We start from the raw sequence: 24,667 nt of genomic DNA on the forward strand, positions 1-24,667 counted from the left end.
TGGCTATGCCTGGGAGAGATAAACAGGAAGTTAGCCCAGAGGTTGGCGCTCGCGAGAGCCAAGGTCTCCCATCCCCGCTGCTTCAAAGACGCGTCTTCTCGGCCGATAGGAGAGAGCGATAAAACCCACGGGGGAGCGGTGTTGACACGCTGACAAGTTCTGCGGTGACTTTGGGGTTGAGGGGACCCCTGGAGTCGGAAGTGATAATGGCATTTCACAATGACACAAGGGTATTGCCAGGTGACATTGGGCAGGAGGAGAGATAAATATTTATACATTCAGACAGCTGCAACGCAGGAGGGCAAACTGAGTGTGAGTGAGTGTGTGTGTGTCGGGGGAGTGAACTGTGAATCCACTGGCAGCTAGAGACAAGGAAGGAGAAGAGGAAAAGAGTGACAGAGGAAGGAGGACAGGTTGCAGCTGACAGGCATGGTGGAAATGTTGAGCTGGAATCCAACATGACACGGGGACAGAGCGACGATAGGAAGGCGGCAGAATAAAACCCACGCTTGAGCGAACACGGAACGATAAGAAAGCGTTAGTGCCGTGACAGCTGGTGTAAATTAAAAAGGGCGGCCTGAATGCAGGATTGAAGCTTTGTGTCAGCGATGACCCGTCCTCAGTCACCTCACCCTGTCACATTGACGTCTTATCTGAAGGAATGGCATGTGGCCTCCACACGCTACATCAGAAGAAATGGTAATATGAGCAGTCCTGTTTATGTTTCAGTTGATTTTTTTCCCTCCGACATTCATAAGTAGTATTGTACCTGCGATTATAAGTAGTGCTGAGCAGGGCAGGGATTTACGGGTGCTATGACGGCCATGGCCCTTTGCCCCTCAAAAAAAATGTATCGCCTGCAGCCACAGTGGCCTTGATGCCCCGCCCGCAATGCCCCAGCTGATTTCGCCGTTTCATCCTTTGCCTCTTTAGATACGTTTTATAGACACAATAGATCTTTTGTTAAAATTCTGAATTCTCATTGGACAACATCAAGGGAAACGCTGCACACATAACCAGTGGAGGGTTTTGATTTTGAGCCTCATATGAAGCGCTGGTAATCCGGGCTAATTATGACAACACTTGGACACAAATCTAGCACCGACGATGTAGACTTCTTCAAACTCATCCTGATGTGCCCATGCTGCAAAGCTGTGACTGAATAAACGTCTGAGAAGAGTTTCCGGTCGCTGTCCATCGAGCCAGTCAAAAATATTCGAGGGAGGAGAGTAAAGATGGAAAGCTCCAAAAGCTTAGTTCCATATAAATGCACGGACAAGACATTGTTTTGTCGTTCGTGAAAAACAATATTGACCTTGTAGTTGAAAAAGGAGCCTCATAAGAATGACATTTCCTCCTATGGAGTCCGTTCATTCGCATTCGGAGATCGACACTTTTTTACTGGCAAGATGGTGGATAGCGTAAACAACATCTGCTAAAGTGAGTTGTTCAAAGCCTTTCTTTTTAGTAAACTCTGTGTACACAAACAATGTCCTCAATGCTGGAGTTCATGTGTAGAGCCCCTGGTGATACTTGGAGCAAAGTCTCATGTTGTGTCGAGCCTTCTTAGTGTTTTAAAAATAGTGATTTTGATGCGATCATAGTAGTGCCCTTAGCACTCCCATTCAAAAGGCCATTTGACCGAAAAACTAAAATATGGTAAATCTTAAAAGTGGCGTTTCCGTCCTAATTATGCTTTTAAATGAAAGTTTGACTTGGGTACATTCACAAAAAGACACTAGGTTGCATTTTGGTGAGAGTTACGCTTCAAGCCTAACGTTAAACATTAAAAACATTATTTCTGTGGACTTTCAATCATCGTTTATTTGATGGCCTTGCTGCTCTGGCAATGGGCAAAATATTGCCAACACCAAGGGCCGAGTGGCCTTGTACATAAAATAGTGAAATTCCAGGCCTAATGCTGAGGTAATGTGTTGATTAAGCAAAAAATGAATTAACAACATTTTTCCTTTATATGACCGTGGACAGTATAAGGAGTGACTGTGAACCGTTTAAAAAGTACTAAAGAAATCTAATGACCTTAGGTTCAGAGAAAATGTCAATGGCATTTTTTTGTAATTCATTTTCTGACATTTTCTAAACTAAACAACTGAAATCTGAAATCAAAAATGAAAATAATCATTCCTTGCACCTATCAAATTGTTCTGGCTAGCTGACATGACATGAAATTCCGTGACTAATTGCCAGCTATTGCTGATAATGCTGTGTCACAGGTTGTTACTCTGAGAGTCGAAACAATCGCCAGAGAGGACAACAGTTTGCACTCCGCTACTTGGACACTGGAAAAATACAACTTTGAGTGCTGATAAACATGAGATATCTCAGCTTTCTGTCAGAATGATTCATCAAACCAAACGTGCGCTCCTGAGACCCCAATTTTTTGAACAGATCATTAAGTGCACATTAAACCAACTGCAATGAATACATAAATAAAGCTGATTTCATGGCCGCCGCTAGATTATAAAGTAAAGTCGGTACATACTGTGATGTGTGGAATTATCACATCAAAGTATGATGATTTATTGCTGAAAAATATCACATGCTGATCTATCTATCTATCCATCCATCCATCCATCCATCCATCCATCCATCCATCTATAATAGAAATGAAGCTGTTCCTCATGCTCCTGTGTATTTATGTTAGTGTGATATTTTAGTTCACACTTATACAGATGGGTCACCTGTCAACCAATGGCTCTAAGCATAGCGCGTAGGTTCATTCATGAAACATGATGTCACCCATAGCAAATGGATCAACCTGGCTCCTTCTCTTTGTTCTTGACTAAACGTGTCTGTCAGCAGCTTTGTGAACACATCTCAAGAGGAAACTCTTTAGTGCTGTTTAGTGATAGGATAGGATGCTTTGTGAATACCGCCCCACATGTCTTGCATACAAGGTAACTGCGGCGTATACAGGCAACACTTTACTCATACGAAACTGTCAATGCAGAATTAAAGTGTAGTGAATAATAATTATTAATCAGCAGACTCAAACAGATTGTTCACAAGCCCCCGGCTGAGCGCCGCTACGTTGGAGTTTAACCCGGTGGACGAGAGGGTCGCCTCCCTATGCCTGCGGGTTGTGGGGGGGAAAACTCTGACTGTTGTTTGTGCATATGCACCAAACAAGAGTTCGGAGTATTCAGCCTTCTTGGAGACCTTGAGTGGAGTCCTGCATGGGGCTCCAGTCGGGGACTCCATAGTTCTGCTGGGGGACTTCAACGTGCACGTGGGCAATGATGGAGACACATGGAGAGGCGTGATTGGGAGGAACGGCCTCCCTGATCTAAACCAGAGTGGTTGTTTGTTGTTGGACTTCTGTGCTAGTCATGGATTGTCTATAACGAACACCATGTTCGAACATATGGATGCTCATAAGTGTACTTGGTACCAGAGCACCCTAGGCCAAAGGTCAATGATCGATTTTATAATCGTTTCATCTGATCTGAGGCCGTATGTTTTGGACACTCGGGTGAAGAGAGGGGCGGAGCTGTCAACCGATCACCATCTGGTGGTGAGTTGGGTCAGGGGGTGGGGGAAGACTCTGACAGACCTGGTAAGCCCAAACGGGTAGTGCGGGTAAATTGGGAACGTCTGGAGGAGGCCCCTGTCCGACAGACTTTCAACTCACACCTCCGGCGGAGCTTTTCGTGCATCCCTGTGGAGGCTGGGGGGCATTGAACCCGAGTGGACAATGTTCAAAGTTTCCATTGCTGAAGCTGCGGTGAGGAGCTGTGGTCTTAGGGTCTTAGGTGCCTCAAGGGGCGGTAACCCACGAACACCGTGGTGGACACCGGTGGTCAGGGGAAGCCGTCCGACTGAAGAAGGAGTCTTTCCGGGATATGTTATCCCTAGACGACTCCGAGGCAGTTGCAAGGTACCGAAGGGCCCGAAGGGCTGCAGCCTCTGCCGTGAAAGAGGCAAAGCAGCGTGTGTGAGAGAAGTTCGGAGAAGACATGGAGAAGGACTTTCGGTCGGCACCAAGGTGCTTCTGGAAAACCGTTCGCCACCTCAGGAGGGGGGAAGCGGGGAACCATCCAAGCTGTGTACAGTAAGGATGGGACGCTGTTGACCTCAACTGAGGAGGTAATAGGGCGGTGGAAGGAGCACTTTGAGGAACTCCTAAATCCGACTAATACGCCCTCTATGGTAGAGGCAGAGCTGGAGGATGATGGGGGGATTGTCGTCAATTTCCCTGGTGGAGGTTGCTGAGGTAGTTAAACAACTCCACAGTGGCAAAGCCCCAGGAATTGATGAGATCCGTCCAGAAATGCTTAAAGCTCTGGGTGTGGAGGGGTTGTCTTGGTTGACACGCCTCTTCAACATTGCGTGGAAGTCTGGGACGGTGCCTAAGGAGTGGCAGACCGGGGTGGTGGTTCCCCTTTTTAAAAAAGGGGGGACCAGAGGGTGTGTGCCAATTACAGGGGTATCACACTTCTCAGCCTCCCCGGTAAAGTCTACCCCAAGGTGCTGGAAAGGAGGGTTCGGTCGATAGTCGAATCTCAGGTTGAAGAGGAACAATGCGGATTCCGTCCTGGTCGTGGAACAACGGACCAGATCTTTACTCTCGCAAGGATCCTGGAGGGAGCCTGGGAGTATGCCCAACCAGTCTACATGTGTTTTGTGGATCTGGAGAAGGTGTATGACCGGGTGCCCCGGGAGATACTGTGGGAGGTGCTGCGGGAGTACGGGGTGAGGGGGTCCCTTCTCAGGGCCATCCAATCTCTGTACGACCAAAGCGAGAGCTGTGTCCGGGTTCTCGGCAGTAAGTCAGACTCGTTTCAGGTGAGAGTTGGCCTCCGCCAGGGCTGCGCTTTGTCACCAATCCTGTTTGTGGTATTTATGGACAGGATATCGAGGCGTAGTCGGGGTGGAGAGGGGGTGCAGTTCGGTGGGCTGGGGATCTCATCGCTGCTTTTTGCAGATGATGTGGTCCTGATGGCATCATCGGCCTGTGACCTTCAGCACTCACTGGATCGGTTCGCAGCCGAGTGTGAAGTGGCTGGGATGAGGATCAGCACCTCTAAATCGGAGGCCATGGTTCTCAGCAGGAAACCGATGGCGTGCCTTCTCCAGGTAGGGAATGAGTCCTTACCCCAAGTGAAGGAGTTCAAGTACCTTGGGGTCTTGTTCGCGAGTGAGGGGACAATGGAGCGGGAGATTGGTCGGAGAATCGGCACAGCAGGTGCGGTATTACATTCAATTTATCGCACCGTTAGACGAAAAAGAGAGCTGAGCCAGAAGGCAAAGCTCTCAATCTACCGGTCAGTTTTTGTTCCTACCCTCACCTATGGTCATGAAGGCTGGGTCATGACCGAAAGAACAAGATCCAGGGTACAGGCGGCCGAAATGGGTTTCCTCAGGAGGGTAGCTGGCGTCTCCCTTAGAGATAGGGTGAGAAGCTCAGTTATCCGTGAGGAGCTCGGAGTAGAGCCGCTGCTCCTTTGCCTCGAAAGGAGCCAGTTGAGGTGGTTCGGGCATCTGGTAAGGATGCCCCCTGGGCGCCTCCCTAGGGAGGTGTTCCAGGCACGTCCAGCTGGGAGGAGGCCTCGGGGGAGACCCAGGACTAGGTGGAGGGATTATATCTCTAACCTGGCCTGGGAACGCCTCGGGATCCCCCAGTCACTGGTTAATGTGGCCCGGGAAAGGGAAGTTTGGGGTCCCCTGCTGGAGCTGCTACCCCCGCGACCCGACCCCGGATAAGCGGATGAAGATGGATGGATGGATGGATGATATGAATGATTATTCCAGTGTCCAATGATTATTATTTGTTTTACATTTATTACAGTAAGAAGCTCAATAAGGTCCACGTCAGACTGATGGAGGTTAGTATGCTGCCTTCTACACAGCCATGACAGAGCTCCTTCTCTTTGACAATACCCAGACCTACAAGGCTGTTTTTTGGATTTCTCAGGCAGGAGGAATAGCTCTTTGAATGACTGTCTGCTGGCTCAGGTAGAGAGGCTGACAGCTTATCTTGCTTTACGTTTCTTTTTTTGTTTCTATACTTTTGCTCTGGTTTTCAGCTTACTGTTTGGAACTGGAAGGAAATTGGCCCGACACTACACTCCCCATATCTTCTTTAGGTAATACATGCTGTACATTTCTCAGAGAAAAAAGCTGCTCTGGTAGCAGAAGTTAAACCTCAGTAAGCTGAATGAATAATACGAATCTATCATTTTTATATGGTAACGCTGTTAAAAGACAAACCTTTGGCAATTTGACACGACAACTCTGTGTTGGGGGTCATGAGAATTTTGGGTCCTTAAAAATGAGGTCCAGAACATGTTAAGAAGCCCTGCTCTAATATTATACTGTGGCGATATCTGTATTATTAGAGTGTAGTAGAGATGTGCATCTCCAGTCTGAGGCCAATGTGATACGCATCTCGGTGATTTGCCAACGATATTATACAGTAAAGATACAACTGTAGCAACTGCCCATGCAATACCAGGGTTTCTGCAGGTTTCACCAAGTCAAATATAAGACTTAAGACTTTTTTTAAGACCATTATAAATGAAATTTAAGACCTAAATCACGACATCAAAAAAAACCTGTCAATGTCCGGAAACATTGCTAAACTTGCACTTCCCCATTACCCTGGAAATCCAGAGTTCTCGTGAGAGCACAATTTGAATTTGCTCAGCGAGTCACTCTGGCATTCAGTAATGAATAATAATAATAATAATAATAATAATAATAATAAGTTGCATTTTGGTCTCATTTGTAGTCATACAGCAAATTCTATTTGAAATAGCAAAAGAACTACAACACCACATAATTGTAGAGCACTGCAGGAGCATTTCAATGAGAAAATTTAGACCTGTTTGAAATTATTTAAGACCTAGAACACAATTCTTCAGCAAATTTAAGACTTTTTAAGACCTAAAATTTAGATTTTGAAGTTGTAGGCTTTTTAAGACCCCGCGGAAACCCTGCACACGATACCATTCACCCCGTTGCGATGCAGCGCGATTCAATACGATCTGATTTAACACAATGCGATTCAATGCGATAGGAGGCGAAAAAAGAATATGATGCTCTGCAATGCAACATGGTACAGAGAGTTTGATTTGATTTATTTGGTTCATCTGAAGCAAACTAAAAATCGTTAATCGTAATCATTAAAGGCTTAAGAACCGATTCAATTATGATCTATTGACATAAATTCCGTTAATAATATCATAATCAATCATCATGCTCTCTACTTTCACTGGAGTTTGTTTCTCAACTGGTAAATGTGGTTTTAATTGAGTCATTTGTTATGAGAGTCAAACATTATTGGTCAGTATTATTGGTTATTTCTAAATAATAAAGACACAGACTCCATCCATGTACACTTTTTTTTTTTTTTTTTAAATCAGTGCACTCGCGTCATGCACTTGTATGTGGGCGCACCGATGCAGATGGGTGAATCTTCCCTTCCCTAGAGTGAATGTAAATGGGACTAATCTAAATCCAGCTGTGATGCAAATGCTGTTGCGCAGAGCCTTTTAAAGTTACCCATGGCTACATTACAAGTGGGAGGCTGATAAGATGAAAGTTAATAGCAAAATTAGTTCTACTCCCAAAGATATGTGTAGCCAATCTAACCTCCAGCTGGTTCACCAGCCCCTGTCCTCCCCTAGTCTATATCCGCGACGTTTCATTTCCAGGATTGTTCAGGTGACGCCGGAGATTCCGCCGATGTCCCTCATTTCGGCCGGATGTCCGTCACCTTCCTCTTTCTTTGTGTTGCCGTTCTAACCTCCGGTGGATTTCTGAGGACTATGGTTAACTGCTCCTCAGATCTCTGCAGGGTAAATCCAGACAGCTAGCTAGACTATCTGTCCAATCTGAGTTTTCTGTTGCACCACTAAAACTACTTTTGAACGTACACATGTTCCACCAAAACAAGTTCCTTCCAGAGGCTATTTTGTAAGGGAGGGAATCACCAGAGGCCTCAGGATACGATATCATCACGATACTTATGTCACAATAGGATATTATTGTGATTTTAAACATATTGCAAATTTTTCCCAATTTCAAATTATGTCCCCAAGAAGATGTCAACATCTGTTTTATCTAAAGAGATACATTTATCTGTTTGTTCATCTCACTTCAATTATATTGCTGCAAAATTGTCAAGCAGACAAACTGACCAACACATATATATTAATAGATCAATACTTCGCGTCTGTGTATCGATACAGTATTGCCATGGAAAATATCGCGATACTATGCTGTATTGATTTTTTCCCCCCACCCCTTTTACTTTGAAGGGGCACCATCATTGAATCAGGCGCCTAGCGCCGCCCAAGACGATTGTGATTGGTTAAAAGAAATGCCAATAAACCAGAGCACGTTTTTCTCCCATCCTGGAATGCTGTGTGGACTAGCCAGACCCTCCTCCGCAGCGCTGTGGAGGAAGGTCTGGCAATGCGAGACTAGTACCTCCCCTTACCCAGGCAGAGTTGGACTGGTTGAGCTGGTTGAGCATCACCACCGAGGTGCAGCCGTAGTCGTACAAGAGCCTCCAGAAGTCGGTGGTGGTGCCGGGCAGCGGGTGCGGCGTCACCACGAAGGCGGCGGGCCGGAGGAAGCTGTCGGCGAGTGCTGCGTTGATGTAGTTGCTGCTCTCGCCCTCGGTGGTGACGAGGAAGGCCAGCGAGCGGTCCGGCGGCAGCACGTCCATGCTGCGGTTCTTCTCGCGGTTCCTGGGCATCAGAGAGATGCTGCATTCCTCCACGTCCAAGTGGGGAGTCACCGAGTTCAGAGTCTAAAGGAAGAAGAGTAACTAAGTACATTCACTCAAGAACTGTACTTAAGTACACATTTCAAGTACTTATACTTTACTTGAGTCTTTTCTTTTCATGCCACTTTCTACTTCTACTCCGCTACATTTCAGAGAGAAATATTGTACTTGTTACTCCACTACATTCATCTGACAGCTTTAGTTACTTATTTACTTTACAAATTAAGATTTTTTTCACACACACAACACGTTTATAAAGTATGTATTATTATACATTAAACTACCCAACAATATAACAGCCTACAAGTACAACTGAAATGATTAAACACTTAGTTGAGCATTTTTCTGTGTTCTTTAACTTTTAATACCTTAAAGGTCCAGTGTGTAACGTCTTTAGTTGTTCATTATCATAATCCGTGTTGCCCGTTCACAAACTTGTCCTTTTTCATGAATATTTACCACCACCATCAATTCCAAGTATTCCTTTTGGCTTGAAATGTTACATTTGCATTCGCATGAACTGGGGTAGACGCTCCATATTCATGCTCCATCTTGAAATACGTTAGCCAGTAAGGGACATACAGGACATACTGCTCCGCCTTTCGCGTTTTCGCTGTTGCATGATAAACTCACAGGTGCTGCTAACGCTGCTAATGGGTATCGTAGCTTCCCGGCCCCGGCAAGTTTGAAGAAGGAAACATGGAGGACCACAAGTATTCAAAATCCAAATTTCAGGAACACGAGTCTTCTTCTTCACCCAGACAAAGAAAAAGGATATCGAAAAGAGCAAGAGGCCGGCTTTTTGAAGCGTGAAGGCTACCGTAGCTGTAATACGTATTTTGAACTGCGTGGGGCGAGAGAGCTAGATGGGAGAAATTCCCACACATTGGACCTTTAAGTAAGTTTTCCTGATGATCCTTACATACTTTTACTTAAGTAACATTTTCAATGCAGGACTTTTACTTGTAACAGAGTATTTTTACTTTTACAGCGTGGTATGGTATAGTACTCTTACTTAAGTAAAAGATCTGAATACTTCTTCCACCACAGAGGAGGAGGAGAGAATGTGCAGAGGAGATAATTAAAAAGATTGGCATGTGTGTTTGAGAACGTGTTCACATCCGAGATGCAGAGATAAAATGAAAGACTGAGAAAAAAAGATGGTGATAAGAGGAGACAGACACAGCGGAACAGAAACAGGATCAAAGAGAGACGGACAGAGGCAATGAAGATATTCTCCAAACAGCCCGACTGTCAATACCTGACAAGCACAACTATCACCAATCATCTCCGGGAAACTTTCAAAACACATTCATTATCAGTCCAAATCTGAAGGCTCAATGGATAGAAAGACATTTAGCTCAATCTCATTATTATTTTTATTATCATTATACGCATTATGAATACACATATTATGAAGCAATGGAAATTGAAATGAACTGATTATCTAACTTGCCTCATATTGTGAATGACTCCCTATTGGTTTGGACAAAATGAATAGAACATTCCGGCTCCTAACGGGAATATTGCGCTTAGACTACAAGTCCCAATTATAAGAGGCTGTCTGATTGGACGGCTCATATGAGTAGCACTGAGAGGGTAATTGTGCTGCATGCGGGAAGGAAAAAATCTAATTATTACGGCCAAAGGTCACCAATCAATACCATCATTACAGCTGGCCACGACAATACCATTACATGAAAGACAAATACACGTTCCTAGTCGCAATGTAAAACTTTTCTGCTGAGCAAAAGGTTTTTTTATGTTTAATGTATACTGATTAGAAAAGCAGCTTCGGCCTTGGTAGCCATCACTCAAATGCTGACTAGTCATTTATTTCAAACAACCTGAGCGTATTTCTCCCGGAGGACCTACAGTGCGAGACTTTTTGTGTTTAGAAGGGCAAATGTAAAAGCTCTCATGAAGAGCATTAACACTGAACCAGAGAAACAGCCAGTTGTATTGAAGTAGACATTTACTTAAAGGGTATCTACCGGGTTTTTTTTCAACCTGGACCCTATTTTCCTATGTTAAAAGAGAATTCCGGTTGATTTCAACACATAGCTCTGTCGTTTGTAAATTTGGAGTGCTGTCAGTAGCGAGAAAAATGAAAACAATCGGTGTTGCCTACACCGTGTTACCGTGTTTTAAACATGCTTTTAGCCTCTTAACATGTCTGAAATGTCATTACAAGTGCCTACCCATGCGAAGTGATTCCTTCTGAGTGAACACAGTGAATCTGACCGCAGTAGATGTGAAAGAAATGCATAAAAGTTGTGCTAATTCAGCTCTGTTTAGTTCCGGTGTTGAGACTGCAAGACTTAGGGACCGTCTACAAACTACAACACCGAAAAGAGATACAACAAAAATATTTATTAATTTAATGATTAAATAAGGTGGTGTCTCCAAACTTACCTTAATGACAAGGTGTCTCCTGCTAGTTGTACTACAGCACTTACTTTTAAAAAATAAGCATATCCCTAGTATTGAAAATATTTTTGTATCTCTTTTCGGTGTTGTAGTTTGTAGATGTCCCCAAGTCTTGCTGTCTCAACACCGGAACTAAACAGATTCTGAATTAGCACAACTTTTATGCATTTCTTTCACATCTACTGCAGTCAGATTCACTGTGCTCTCGGGAGGAATCACTTCACATGGGTAGGCACATGTAATGATATTTCGAACATGTTAAGAGGCTAAAAAGCATGTTTAAAACTTGCCCTGTTTCAATCTCCTGGGTGCACACTGTAGCAGGACTCAGGAGGATAACACAGTGTAGGCAACACCGATTGTTTTCGTTTTTCTCGACCGGAATTCTCCTTTAACGTGTGTAAGTGACTGATAGGAACAACAATCTTTGAAATTGGTCCAGTATTAAGCATGAATGCCATAACCGGCAACACACAGACAGGGCTGCAATGTGACCCTATGGGTCCAATCGTCAATCTGCTCCACTAAAAGTGCTTTATTTTTTAATGAAGTATATTTTACGATGCAAAAATGATTACTCAATTTCTTGGATATTTTTATGTTTAAAAACAAGGATCTTACTCTTCAACAGAAAGGTTGACCTTATTAAAAATCCGTTCCATAAAGTTGTCAGACACTTAGAATATTAATCTGAGCCTGTCAGCGGCAAAACTAACTTTACATCTGAAGTGTTTAAAGACTCTATTTGTCTGTTGTTTATTTCTAAAGAAACACGACAATGTATAAAAGGCTCCATTATCTTGTACCTCACGTTATGGCTCCATAGCAGACGTTTTTATAAAAATAGGCTAACGATTGTGTCATAACCACGCGACTTACTGTCGCATAGTAGAGGAATTACCGTACAGTACAGGAGAAGCTCTCAGGCAGTTTTGACTTACATTAGCTGTTTACGCTTAATTACTAATGTTAACTAGCATTTTAGTTAGCAATAATTAGCCTGTGCTTATGTTATTTCCTTACATATACCTACGCTCTCCGTCTCTGCAAGATTGGGAATGATTGAGATTTCTCTTGGCTCAGCTACCAGACCTTCCTCCACTGCTCACTCAGACATAGGCAGTGCTGAAATAGACACTAATACACACGTGCAAACAAAACAAATACAAATCATGTATCGGTGTGCATTACCTGAAACTCCTCTCTGAGCTGCGAGGTGTTACTCTGAGAGTCAACCTTCAGCATCTCCTTATAGGTGAGCGCAAACTCATTAACGAGGATAGCTGTCTCTCCACACAGACACGCCTCCAGGATGGCATCGTGGATGAACACGTACTGCTCCTGAGAGACAGACAGACAGACAGACAGACAGCGGGGGGGAAACATTCAGAGATGTACAAAGTCACACAAAAACCTGCACGGCACTTATTCCTAGCTGTTAATTGCCCACTTGTGAAGAACAATTCAGAGTTTAATTACGGCGGTTGAATGTTGACTAATAGTCAGCCAAGCCCACTCTCAGGCATTGTTCCCAAGCAGAAATGTGTCTAAAAATGAGGGGGGAAACAAGCATCAGAAGAGCAAAAAACACTGCCCACACACAATATTTAAATACCGTCATGAGCTGTGCAATTAAAAAAGGAAACTAGGAAATTAGTTTAAACATCCAACCAAACAAAAGATCATAGAGGCGAGGATACGTTAAAAAAAACAGGCATTAAACTGTCCCTCTTACAACTTATTATCATTTTTAATAGGTTCCCGTAATTGCAGAAATATTTATTTAACTGGTAGACGAGGTCTAACTGAAAAGTGAAGAGATGGAATTAAAAGGGGATAAATACCATAGTTTTGGTATTAACTGTACCGCCTCCACTTCCACACTAAGACAATTTAAAAATCTTTTCCACTTTTAGATTGTTTTTTCAATTTTTTGAGACCAGACATTTTTTCTGGTTTGTATATTTGAAGATTGAGCGTTCCCATTAAGTAGACCTTAGAATTACTTCCAATTATGTGTTTATTAACACAATTCAAGTGAGTTTCTCATTATGTGAGTTCTTACTTGTCTCGATTGATAAATAGCCCCGCTGAGAAAAAGAATAGAAATATGTATTTTTTAATTTTGGGGTGAACTGTGCCTTTTTTTTTGTTTTGTTATTTGAAAATGATTTTTTTGCAGATCAACATTGGGTACTGGTTCATACAAGCAACATTATTTTTTTTCTCCATTTTCTTATTCATACAATAACAAAAACACTGCAGCAACGGAGAACACACAATTGTCATTATTTGGCGGATTCTAAATACATCAATGGTGAGGCACAGTAGCAAATAGCAAGACTTATGCTATGAGACTAAAGAGCAAACCCAGGAGTCAAAAGAAGAAAGAGAATGTTCCTTTAAAACTACCACTATTACAGTATTAATATATGTGACCCCTCATCCCACAGCTTCTTAAATGTTTCAAAACTGGTCCCCATGCCCTATCAAACACACTCCTCCTCCCTGCTGTTGTGAATCTAAGCTTCAGACTTCCATAATCGTAATATATGTTTTTTTAGGCAGTACAGTACCCAGATACACTGGCTATCTGTCCCTGCCAGAGTTCAAAGCAGTGTCATTTGTAGACCCCAGAATGACCATAAGGGGGTTGGGCTCATAGGCGCCGATACTACTACCAGTAGGCTACATTCATTTAAAATTAAACATTGCAGTTGGTGCTAAATGGAGCGTCTGTCAGTCCCCTGCTCCATATCCTATCCACCAATCACAGCGTCTCTCGGATGAAAACGCCTCTTTAGTGACCCCCCCTCCATCCCCAGCATTGATTCTTAATTTCCGACGTAGCAGATCGCGGTTATGTGTCAGTTCTCCAATCCTATCTGTATTTGTGAGAAGTGGCGCTGTCCTGAGTTGAAAGATTTTACAGCTTTATTATCGAGTTAATAGGCGTGTGTGTTTATGTCGGCCGCTGTCCATTTTTTGACTACTTTTTTTTTTTTAAAGGGCGTGCGCCCGTAAGCACCCACAGAGGAAAACATAAATTGGCGCCTATGGTTGGGCTCCCATCGCTTGTTAAAGGCTTTTGAGTAGAAATCAAATACACAAGGTCCAGCATGAGTGGAGGTTAGGGCACAGCCAAAATTGGTGTGTGAGGGTGCCCTCTTAATTCTTACACTTATTACTGATACACTGGGATACCTTTGTGTACTTTTACTGTTAGTATTCGTACTTTCACTTTTGAAGTTAAACTTTCCTCCACCACTGCCAATGGTTGTTGGGATTCTGTTTCAAAGGCTTATCCAGCCTGACAAGATCAAAACTCCAGTGCAAACATGCCCGATATATAAAAGTAATGGTCAAATGTAAAATTGGGGTTAGGAGCAGCTCCATGTGGTGAAAATCAAACCTGTGAGCTTCTGGTTAACAGCTTCTCTAAACACATTCCCGCCCTCCCACTCACTTCAGTCTGGATCATGTTGATGCGTCGGGAGCACAGAGTCTTGACACAGTTGTAGATGTCCACCACTCCTTCACACTCAGCCATATCCAGCATGACATCCAGCACAATGTAGCAGCCGGTCCTGCCCGCCCCCATACTGGTGCAGAGGAGAGAGGAGAATATAGCACCGAAATGAAAACGGCTCGGCGGGGAGCCCTTAGTTATGAGCCAGACACACTGAAGTCAGTGTAATAAAGAGCTTTGTTCAGGAAAGTAAGAAAGGAAATACAGTGACCATTATTTTCTGGCATCATAAAAATGTTGAAGTTTGAAATTGAAAAGCCTTTTAGTTGGAGAGTGCTAAGACATTTAAAAACGCCCTTTGTACTGGCCCCTGCCTTCAATGTCTGGGTCTAACACCGTGATTAAGGCACGTGTGGGAGTTTATGAATGCCTTGGCCCTCTCCAGGTAAAGTTTTATTAGTTTAAAACCATCTCAGAGTTAAAAAACTAGGATGTTTGTGCTTCATTTGTCCGCAGTATTCCCTTCCTTATTCCCCATTGGACTGAAAAAAAATCTCCCTGCAGTGCATCGATATTGTTAAACAAGCACATCATTTATGATAAGATGCACCAAAGGATTGGTGCTTTATTTGGAATTAGAACCCACGGACAGATAGCTGGTGTACAGTGGCAGTTAAAAATAAAAACAGAGATCAACCATGAATCTGGGTATCATGTACAAAAAGATAAAGAATCACGAGCTGTGAGAAATCTATAATCCAGCTACTCACACACAGAACAATGGACAGATTTCATATCAAACGAGTTCGATTAGAAAAAGTGCTTTCATACGTAACCCGTTTGGTTCAGGCTGGGGTGAAAGCTGTCAATCAAACCCAATTAAACTAAACAACCTCACTGAAGCCGTCTGAAGAGGTGGGTCTCTATGGTTTACTCTGACCTGAATCAGTGGATGAGCCGGTATACTTTGGGGGGGGGGGGTTTCACACAGAAAACAAATCAAGCAATCCAAAGAGCATTTCATAGCTGCTACTCACATGAGCCACGATGATGATTGAATTAGGAAGCTGTCACACACGTAGTTTGGTTAATTTGGGCCGTGTCTGGATGGTAACGCAAGACTTGCGAAAGTCTCGCAAGATGGTTAGGCATTGACTTCAAATTATTAAGGGACCGTTCGGTATTTATGGAATGGGCCACCGGAGGAAAATATCTCATGTCTTTTTATTCTTTGTTGAGGGGAGGGTCATCCACATTTTTTTAGTCTACGGGGAAGGGTCACCCAACTTATGTATTCATGAGTAGAGCAAAATTTCAAAGTGGCTTGTTTGGTGCATATTTATCCATGTAGCTCCATGTAGCTCTCTGAGTCTCGGCTCCTATCGCTAGCAGATGGATCCCCCCCTGTTTAGTCAGCCAGACCTGTAGCTTTAGAGACAGTGGGATTACCCAAACTGAATAAATCCCGGTTGCACATATAAACACAAAACTGCTTTGCTAGCTCAATCGTGTTTTAACTAAGACATCTGCTGAAAAAATAATTTTATTCATTAGCATGATTGCCGTACTGCTTAGTTCAAAAACATCCAAAACACCGTACGAAAACATAGCTGACCAGACGCAAGCTTTTATTTTGAAAAGCCGAAACTTGGGCTGCAGACAGCACCAGCCGGCAAGGCATGAGACGGGAGGTCTATCCTTTCGGTCCCGGTGATTATTTGTGATTATTTGTAAAAATGTGCAAACGACAGCCTTTTCAAGGCATTTGAGGAAGGAGTGGTAACATGCAAGCTCCCAAATTGACGCTCATCTGAGAAATGGAGTTTTGGATAATGTTCAGCTTCAGCAGCTTACCTATGCTAAAATATACAATGACTGAATAAGCCTAGTGACGAGTCCATAGCAACCACTGTTGAATTACCCAGTGTGCTTTGCTGAATGGTCTCAATGTTTTATTTCATGTGAATACTAGTTTACTAGATGAGTAACTTAGTATTTGAAGTAATGCAGTAATGCAGGAAGCATGCATTTAGTTTCCATGCTTATTCTGTTTCCACAACAATGTTGGTGAGTAAATCTACTGAAATGTCCACCACACCATAACAGAGGAGTGGGATGCGTAAGATGAGAATGCAGAGGTTTAGTCATGTATAACATGGCTATTAAAAAACAATGGGAATCTGTATATATTTGCTAAGCGCAAACCAGTACAATAAATTGTTGGGGAGGGCCATCCCTTTTCTCCCAATCATTTCGGAGGGTCATCCAAAATGTAATGCTGGTGAAGGGAGGGTCAGGTCTATTTTGATTAAAGGTCCCAAAACTCCTCCGGTGGCCTCTTAATTAAATAACGAACAGTCCCTAAGGTTCTAGAAGGTGGGGAACTCTCCAGTCGCCTCCGCAATATGGATGCTGAATTGTCTATTTTACAAACATTAGTTGTGCTTTATGCGCTTGACGTTGGACGGTGATGGCATGTGGCTAGGAGTCACTCATCAGGATCGGGAAATCTACTCGCCAGTCTCCTGCCGAATCTGCTAACCTCCTGCTGACTCTGCTAGTGTTTTCTTTTGTTATTATTTTTTATTAACCTTTATTTTACCAGGAAATAATCCCATTGAGATTCAGAATCTCTTTCTCAAGGGAGTCCTGGCCAAGACAGCAGTATAATAGTTCAGTTGGCAATATAACATCATCTCAACATAATCACCAGCAGCGCTCAGTAACAGCACATGTGCATTTAGTACTCAAATAGTCCTTTATCCTAATTTTAAACTGTGTCAATGTTGGTAGGTAGTCTAGTTTAAGCTGTTTCTGCAATTTATTGTTCAAATGAAAAAAAGAGTAAACTCCGAGGAAAAGGTGAAAAAGGAAGCAAGACCATCTCTGTGGCCATCTCATGACTACGAGTCGCTCAGCGAGGTTGTTTGTTCCACCCCAGAGTTTGACTGATAGCTATCACAGCAGCCCAGAGTTAGTCTGGACCAAACCAAACAGGTGAGAAATCATCATGGGGCAATTTTATCAGATACTACAGTGACTTTTATTGTGACTAGACTTTATCTTATCTTTTATATGACACATTTGCCACCTCAACCAAGCTCATTATGTTTATATTTCATTATTTTTTTCCATATTTCTGTTTCTTTTAATGCAAAAACTTATAATGCACATAACATTTGGATGAAAATTTGTGAGCTGTAGAGAATTAAAAGTCCTTCACTGCAACGGCAGACATTATCCTTGATCGTCAAAAATCCAACTGCCTACGTCTTTGTGAATTCCACGCTGGCTACGTGTAAAATGCAACATCCTGTTGGCCAGTCTCATTCCATTTTCTGGTATTTGTTATTGCCATTATTGTGCTCCTACACAGCACCAAATAGCTGAAAGTGTTTTTGGGAAATGTAAAAAAAACCAACACAAACTGTAGCAGAAACAAAAACAGCAAATTAAGTGTGTATTGGACATCAAAGAAATATGATATTAAAGAGTAGAAGAAGGCTGGGCATCAGAATACCGCATAGAAAATCTGCTTAGAAATATAGGAAGTATTGGATAGGATAGAACAGCATAATGTAATTCTGCTAAATAAAACACATCCCAATCATTAATAATTTCCCTTGTTTTCATTTTAAACTAATTGTGTATCCAAATACAATATACATTTTCTATAGGCTCAGTCTGCCACTTAAAAAAAAAACTATTTCAGTGCTTGTTCCATGGTATCAGAATTTTGGATAGCCATCATGCAGTACGTTTACATGCACACCAATATTCCGAATATGACAATTTTCCGAATTTGATACAGGTCATGTAAACAGCATATTCCGGTTGGATATTCTGAATAAGGCCTTTTTCCGAATATAGCATTTTCTGATTAAGACGTGGGATATTCCGGTATTATTCGGGGTTTAAAAGACATTCTTTAGACATGTATACAGCGCATTCAGAATATGCGTCTCAATCGGGGTTTTACCGTAGGCTTATGGTCAGCTCTGTGCGTTGCTATGGTTTCTGTACACAAACCAACCAGCCAACAGTATGGAAGGCTTCAGACCCGATAGGAAGGAGAAACACAGCTACTTTTAAACAGTGTTGGGTGTAACACGTTACAAAGTAACAAAGTAATGCGTTACAGCAACGTAACTACTTTTTCGGGCAAAAAGTAGTGTAACGCGCTACTACTGAAAATTTGGTAACGAAACGTTGTTCCTTTTTCAATTCGGCGCAACGTTACTTTTCCCAGGGACAGATTTGACAGCGACACTGCCTTCTCAGCTGCACGCTCACAAGCTCCACACGGGACGTGACAGAGGCTGGTAGCAGAGGAATCATGGCAAGCGAGAAGCAGCCAAAGCTAACTTTTGAGAGCGTTTTAAGCTTCGTTTTCAACCTCACAGATGGATCTGGTGGAGATGGCCTCATACATACACGCAGCGGACCGCTGTGGACTTGTGTCGGTTGCACAGACACGCAAGGATTTCCAGAAAAGAGGCTGCATGTGTCTACGACAATGCACGGGCCATCATGGCTGCGCAACCGGTACAAGTCGATACAGACATTGCATACACTAACTAACACTGTGTAATGCCGATGACCTGCTGATGTGCATTCAAGCCGCGCTGGACTCGTTCATAATCAATCAGCCATCACTCTGTGAGTAGAGAATCCAGTCTGCAGTGTAGCTCAGACACTTCACTGATAAACCAGAGATCGGCTTTATGGTCAAAGATAGTTTTGATATAATTAACTTCAGTCTCTGCCAGAGACGCCCGCTTTTAAAAGTAACGTAAAAGTAATGAGTAAAGTAAAAAGTTATTTTCCATAGGGGGTAACTAAGTAAAGTAACGGATTACTTTTTTAAGAAGTAACGAGTGACGAGCAAACACTACTTTTTAAAAGTAACTTCCCCAACACTGCTTTTGGAAGACTTGGATATCAACAGGTTTTTGGATGTGCGCACACATCGCTACGTCGACCTTTTCAAGAAGCTGGTTGAAGGAATGAAAGAGGGACGCTTTGTTCACACGGTCCGCCACCACTGGTAAACGGGAATATTATTGAAATATTTACTTTCATTAGCCATGTAAACAGCTTAGTCGGAATATCGTCATTTTCGGAATTAGGGCAAAAACCGGAATATGTGCCAATGTGTGAATTATGTGCATGTAAACGTACTAAGTAAAACATTAATTGGTCATGTGACAAGGGCTGGGAAGATTGGCAGAACAGACAGCCAAGTGACAGTACCCCAATGGAAATCACTATTGTCAGATTGACAGCAGTCTAGCCCAATGGATTGGAAAGGGGGGGGTGCCACCCCGTGCCCCCCTACTAGCCCCGCCCGTGTCTCCATCTGTTTGGTGTTAAGGTCATTGGCAGTGTGGAGCGTGATGAGTTACCTGCAGTGGACCACCACCGGCCCGCCGTCGGGCGGCGTGGAGGCCTTGACCCGGCGCAGGAAAGCCAGCAGGCCAGTGGCGTGGTACGGCACGCCGTGTTCCGGCCACGAGGTGAAGTGGAACTGGCACACCTCGTGCTTGGCAGGGTAACCTCGCTACAAGACACATTAAGGTAGACCCAACGAGACGCTATCATTATGAGAGCCGGAATATTCAGAGGAGTTCACAAATAGAAAGCAATCACACAAACCTGAAGCAGAATGAGAAATGGGTAACACTTTATTATAATATCACTAATACATGGTAGATTAAACTTAAGTCACAAGTTATTTTACTGTTAACAAACAATATCATGACAATTTATGTTTCCTAATTATTAGTGATATTATAACTGATGTGATATTATCATTAGTTTAGTTTCATACAAAATAATACGTTTATAACTTTAGATAGATTGTTAATACTTGGCCAATGGTTAAAACTTTAAACATTATTTGAATAGCTATTATGAAGTTGCAACTAACGGTTATAATAATAAGTTGTTTATAAAGCATCATTTAATTTGGCCCCATTAAATCTTTATTTGGTGATCTACAAACAAGATAATTATTGATTATTTGTGCACTGATAATAGCTATCTAAATACAGTTTATGGATGCTTTACAAAGTCTAAATTAAAAAGGTATTATATTCACCAGATGCAACTTTATAATAGCCAGCCAAATAATGTTTATTGACGGTCTATGAACAATTTCTTAATCGTAGCTATCAATTTACCATTGTTATAGTAGCTAATAAAGTGGTACCGAGAAAGGTACAAAGAGGCTACACCGAGAGACTTGAGATGGAATAAAGTGAGAGTGTGACTCACCCTCTCCATGGCGAAGGTGCGCACGGTGTACTCTGCCAGTGTCTCTGTCTTCAGCAGCGTTATCTTAATGTCACCGTAGAGCTCCGTGTCATCAGGCCAATACTTACAGCACTTCATCTGGACAAACAACACACACACAGAGCTAAGGTTCAGAGAGCTTCACAGCTGATTCATCTCAACACTAGACAACAAACAGTCACACCACCAGGCACTGACATTTCAACAAGCACACTAAGGCTACATTTACATTTCTGTGTTTTGGTTTTAAAATATCTTCTGCTACGTTTACACCTCGCATTCCCCCTGCTCTGGCATTTCAGAGCCCCTAAACATTTGAAAACACAGTTACACTCGACATGACACTCTTATAACCATTATAAACAAGTCAAGTGGTTGATGTATCGCAGTGGGAATTGAACCCAGGTCTCCCACACCAAAGGCATGTGTCATATCCACAACTTTGTCATGACAAGTTAGGGTTAGGGTTAGGGTTCATGTGTCATGACTGTGTCATGTGTTCATGACAGTGTCATGTCACTCTTATGTAAATACCTTCAAGTGTTACCGAAAACACTTCTGACCCCGTTTTGGTTTGGAATCTGCGGGGTTGCGTTTCAGTCTCAATGGCCGCAAACGGAGACCTTTGGCAACACAGACGCCTAGTTCTCTGAGACTAAGCTACTACAACAGGCGGAGTATAAAAGCTGCGTCCTGTTTATGCCCAGTATACGAGAATGTTGATGAGATATTTTGGTTTGGGCGTGTTAGTTTAAACGGAGATTAGTTCTTCTACTGGAGCTCAAAACACTTGTGTACACGGAGATCGCTTTTGGGACAAAATTCCGCTTAAAAACCAAAACGTAGCAATGTAAATTAGCAAATTAGGTTAAATTGCAACGCTCTAATCCTGTTGTAAGCTCTGCTAAATATTTGGACTTTACCACTGTCGTTCCAATCATCTCCACCATCACATTTGACACATAGAAGTGTTGACACCAAAGTTTGATAAGACGTTTCTTTTTTTTATTTTAAATCTGATGGTGTGCTCTTGGAAATAGAATAGATTCCGTCACTGATGGTGTTATTTTCCTCTCTCCGTCCCCAACCAGGCAGCCCTCCAAACCTCCACTTTTTAACTTTTAAAGTGAATGGCTACCATATATTTCTGTTGATGCAGTGTTTCTTGTGGCGTCGACATTTTCTTTCTACTGCTGGTTGCCTGGTGTCAACATTTTCCACCGCTCCAGGCTGTGGACTCATTTTCTGATCCAAAAATGCAATAAATCTCTCACCTACAAAGCCTGGGAAAGACTAGAGCACCATCCCTTATGGGGATGTAAAATGATGAAAGGCTAAAAGGGCACTCTGAATTATATGATGTATTTCCTGTTATTCTTTTTAATTTCCTATTTGCACATTTTCCCCGAGTCCCTGTTAATTTGTGACCCTGGTTGACACTTATTCGCCCACGTTACTTGTCAGTTATTCTTGTTTCACAAAATAAGATGCTTTTGAACGGCGCTACAGATGTTTCCTAGCGACCAATTTACACAACTTCTCTGGTAGCTGTGACATTCCTTAGCTTTTAATGGTGCAACTCTCTTGTTATATAATATAAATGGAGGACTTAGGTAGAACTGTACACCAGTGGTGGGTGGACTGTAACTAAGTACATTTACTCAAGTACTGTACTTAAGTACAAATTTGAGGTACTTTACTTTTTTCATGCCACTTTCTACTTCTACTCCGCTACATCTCAGAGAGAAATATTGTACTTTTTACTCCACTACTACATTCATCTGACAGCTTTAGTTACTTAACAAATTAAGATGTTTGCATACAAAAGACATGTAGTTTATAAAATCTGATGTTTTATTATAAATTAAACTACCGCCTACATTTACAGCTGAAATGTTTAGCCGATTAAACACACAACTGTTTGGATTATTTCCAGTTTCTAAAATGTGAGGGTTTTACTGCATTGAGTACTTTTACTTTTAGTACTTTAAAAAACATTTTACTGATGATACTTACATACTTTTACTTAGGTAACATTTTCAATGCAGGACTTTTACTTGTAAGTATTTTTTTGTGGGTGTGGTATTAGTATTTTTACTTAAGTAAAGGATCTGAATACTTCAACTGCTGCTGTACACACTAACTTTTTTTATTTATTTTTTTTTTACAAATAGCTGGAGCAACCCTTTCCAGAGCCATAGAAGACAATATACAGGTACAACTGTGGGAACTTGATCACTCTCTCTACTCTACTCAATACTACTATCATTACTGTCTGACTGTTGTAACTTCTGTTTGAATGGTACGTTTAGTGCAAGCTAAAAACGGCATGTATAACATTTTGTTAATACTGTAACAGTAGCCCATTGTATTCAACAGAAGCAGAAATAGTTAGGGTTAGAGGTTTAGGTGTTTATCTTACTACACTTTGTCTTTTTGTGCCTATATATTTCTCCTAAATTCAGCATAAGTGACATTAGCATGAGATAATGCCTCAATGGCATATTTAAACATTAGAATTTCAGAAAACTTGTAATCCAAAAAAGAATTGTCTTAATGTAAGTAATCAGCTGGGGACGTTTCATGGTGATATCTGTTAGTTCAAATGTTTGCTCCTAATCACCTGTAGTGTCTGTGTAAAATGTATAGAATTTTATGATATTTCTTTACAGGCTGTTTCAAAATGTGAGTTTTTCTCAGACTCTCAGAAATCTCCACTTCAGTAGCACTGAAGACACCAACCCGACGGCCGACCGTCGGCAGAAAAGGCAGTCGGACAAATCATTCGGCTCCCCGAGGTCCAAAAAGTGCCTTTGAACACACCGAAGCATCAAGGGCTAGCACTCCACCAATCAGATTGGTCATTGAGTCCGACTGCCCACTGGCCGATTCAACAAGTCAAATCGACCAAAATGAATGCCGACGGCTCCTTCAGGCTGACGACTGCACGGAACACACCGAACAGACTCAAGTCACCGACCTCGCCAGACTGGCCGATAATCGGGTTGGTGTGTCAGCGCCTTTACATACACCAAACTCTGCAATTTCATTCCTACCTATATTCTGAAGGTTTTTACAGAGGGATTTCTTCACGTATCACGCATAGCCTGATTTAAGTAACATTTTATTCCTACAAACATGGCAAAAACTGATTTTTCTTTGGCTGTTCTTTGACAGTATTTTCTGAATTATAGAGTGATACAAAGTGATATCCAAAATTTCCTTAAACTTAAATATGTCAACCAAATGAAACAAGAATTTTGAACCTGGCTTTATCTAAGGTTCAGATTCCCATTCTGGAAATGTACAGTATGTCAATTAGAACGTATTTAACAAGATAATGCCTAATTTGCATATTTAAACATAACGGTTCAGAAAACTTGTAATACAAAAAAATATTGTCTTAATGAAAGTAACCAACTGGGGTTAGTTTCATGCTGATATCTGTTAGTTCAAATATTTCTCCCTATTCCCCTGTAGTGTCTCTCCTTAGAGTAACAGAACAGAGGCCACAATGTTCCTTCATATACATCAAAGCTTTGACTTTGGAGCCCAGGCACCAAAGCAAAAAGGCGATCTTTCAGGATCAGACAGCGGAAGCCATTTCCTCCCACAACACCGAGCGTAGTGGCTCTTCTGATATATGGTGGATGATAAAAAAGGGAGCTCCAGAAATACATTCCCTCCCTCCATCCCTCCATCTATCTTCACAGCTGGCT

General features: G+C 42.3%; 1 protein-coding gene and 1 long non-coding RNA gene across 7 annotated transcripts in view; one reads left to right on the top strand and one right to left on the bottom strand.

The window, feature by feature from the left end:
- Nucleotides 1-24,667, bottom strand: part of ptprua (protein tyrosine phosphatase receptor type Ua) — a 125,027-nt gene that overhangs the window by 12,275 nt on the left and 88,085 nt on the right. For all 6 annotated transcript variants that reach the window (XM_078268138.1, XM_078268133.1, XM_078268135.1 and 3 more), the window contains 5 exons: nt 20,931-21,047; nt 20,060-20,214; nt 14,652-14,787; nt 12,377-12,526; nt 8,465-8,779 (listed from right to left, as the gene is read on the bottom strand). In XM_078268138.1, the coding sequence (XP_078124264.1) occupies nt 8,465-8,779; nt 12,377-12,526; nt 14,652-14,787; nt 20,060-20,214; nt 20,931-21,047 (873 nt within the window). The remainder of the gene's footprint in view (nt 1-8,464; nt 8,780-12,376; nt 12,527-14,651; nt 14,788-20,059; nt 20,215-20,930; nt 21,048-24,667) is intronic.
- On the top strand, nt 11,327-24,609 carry LOC144529165 (uncharacterized). Its single transcript, XR_013502960.1, has 4 exons — nt 11,327-11,413; nt 20,029-20,231; nt 23,123-23,163; nt 23,639-24,609. It is a non-coding gene; the product is annotated as an uncharacterized LOC144529165 (long non-coding RNA).

This window comes from Sander vitreus, chromosome 14, assembly GCF_031162955.1.
Source record: "Sander vitreus isolate 19-12246 chromosome 14, sanVit1, whole genome shotgun sequence".
Taxonomy (NCBI): domain Eukaryota; kingdom Metazoa; phylum Chordata; class Actinopteri; order Perciformes; family Percidae; genus Sander; species Sander vitreus.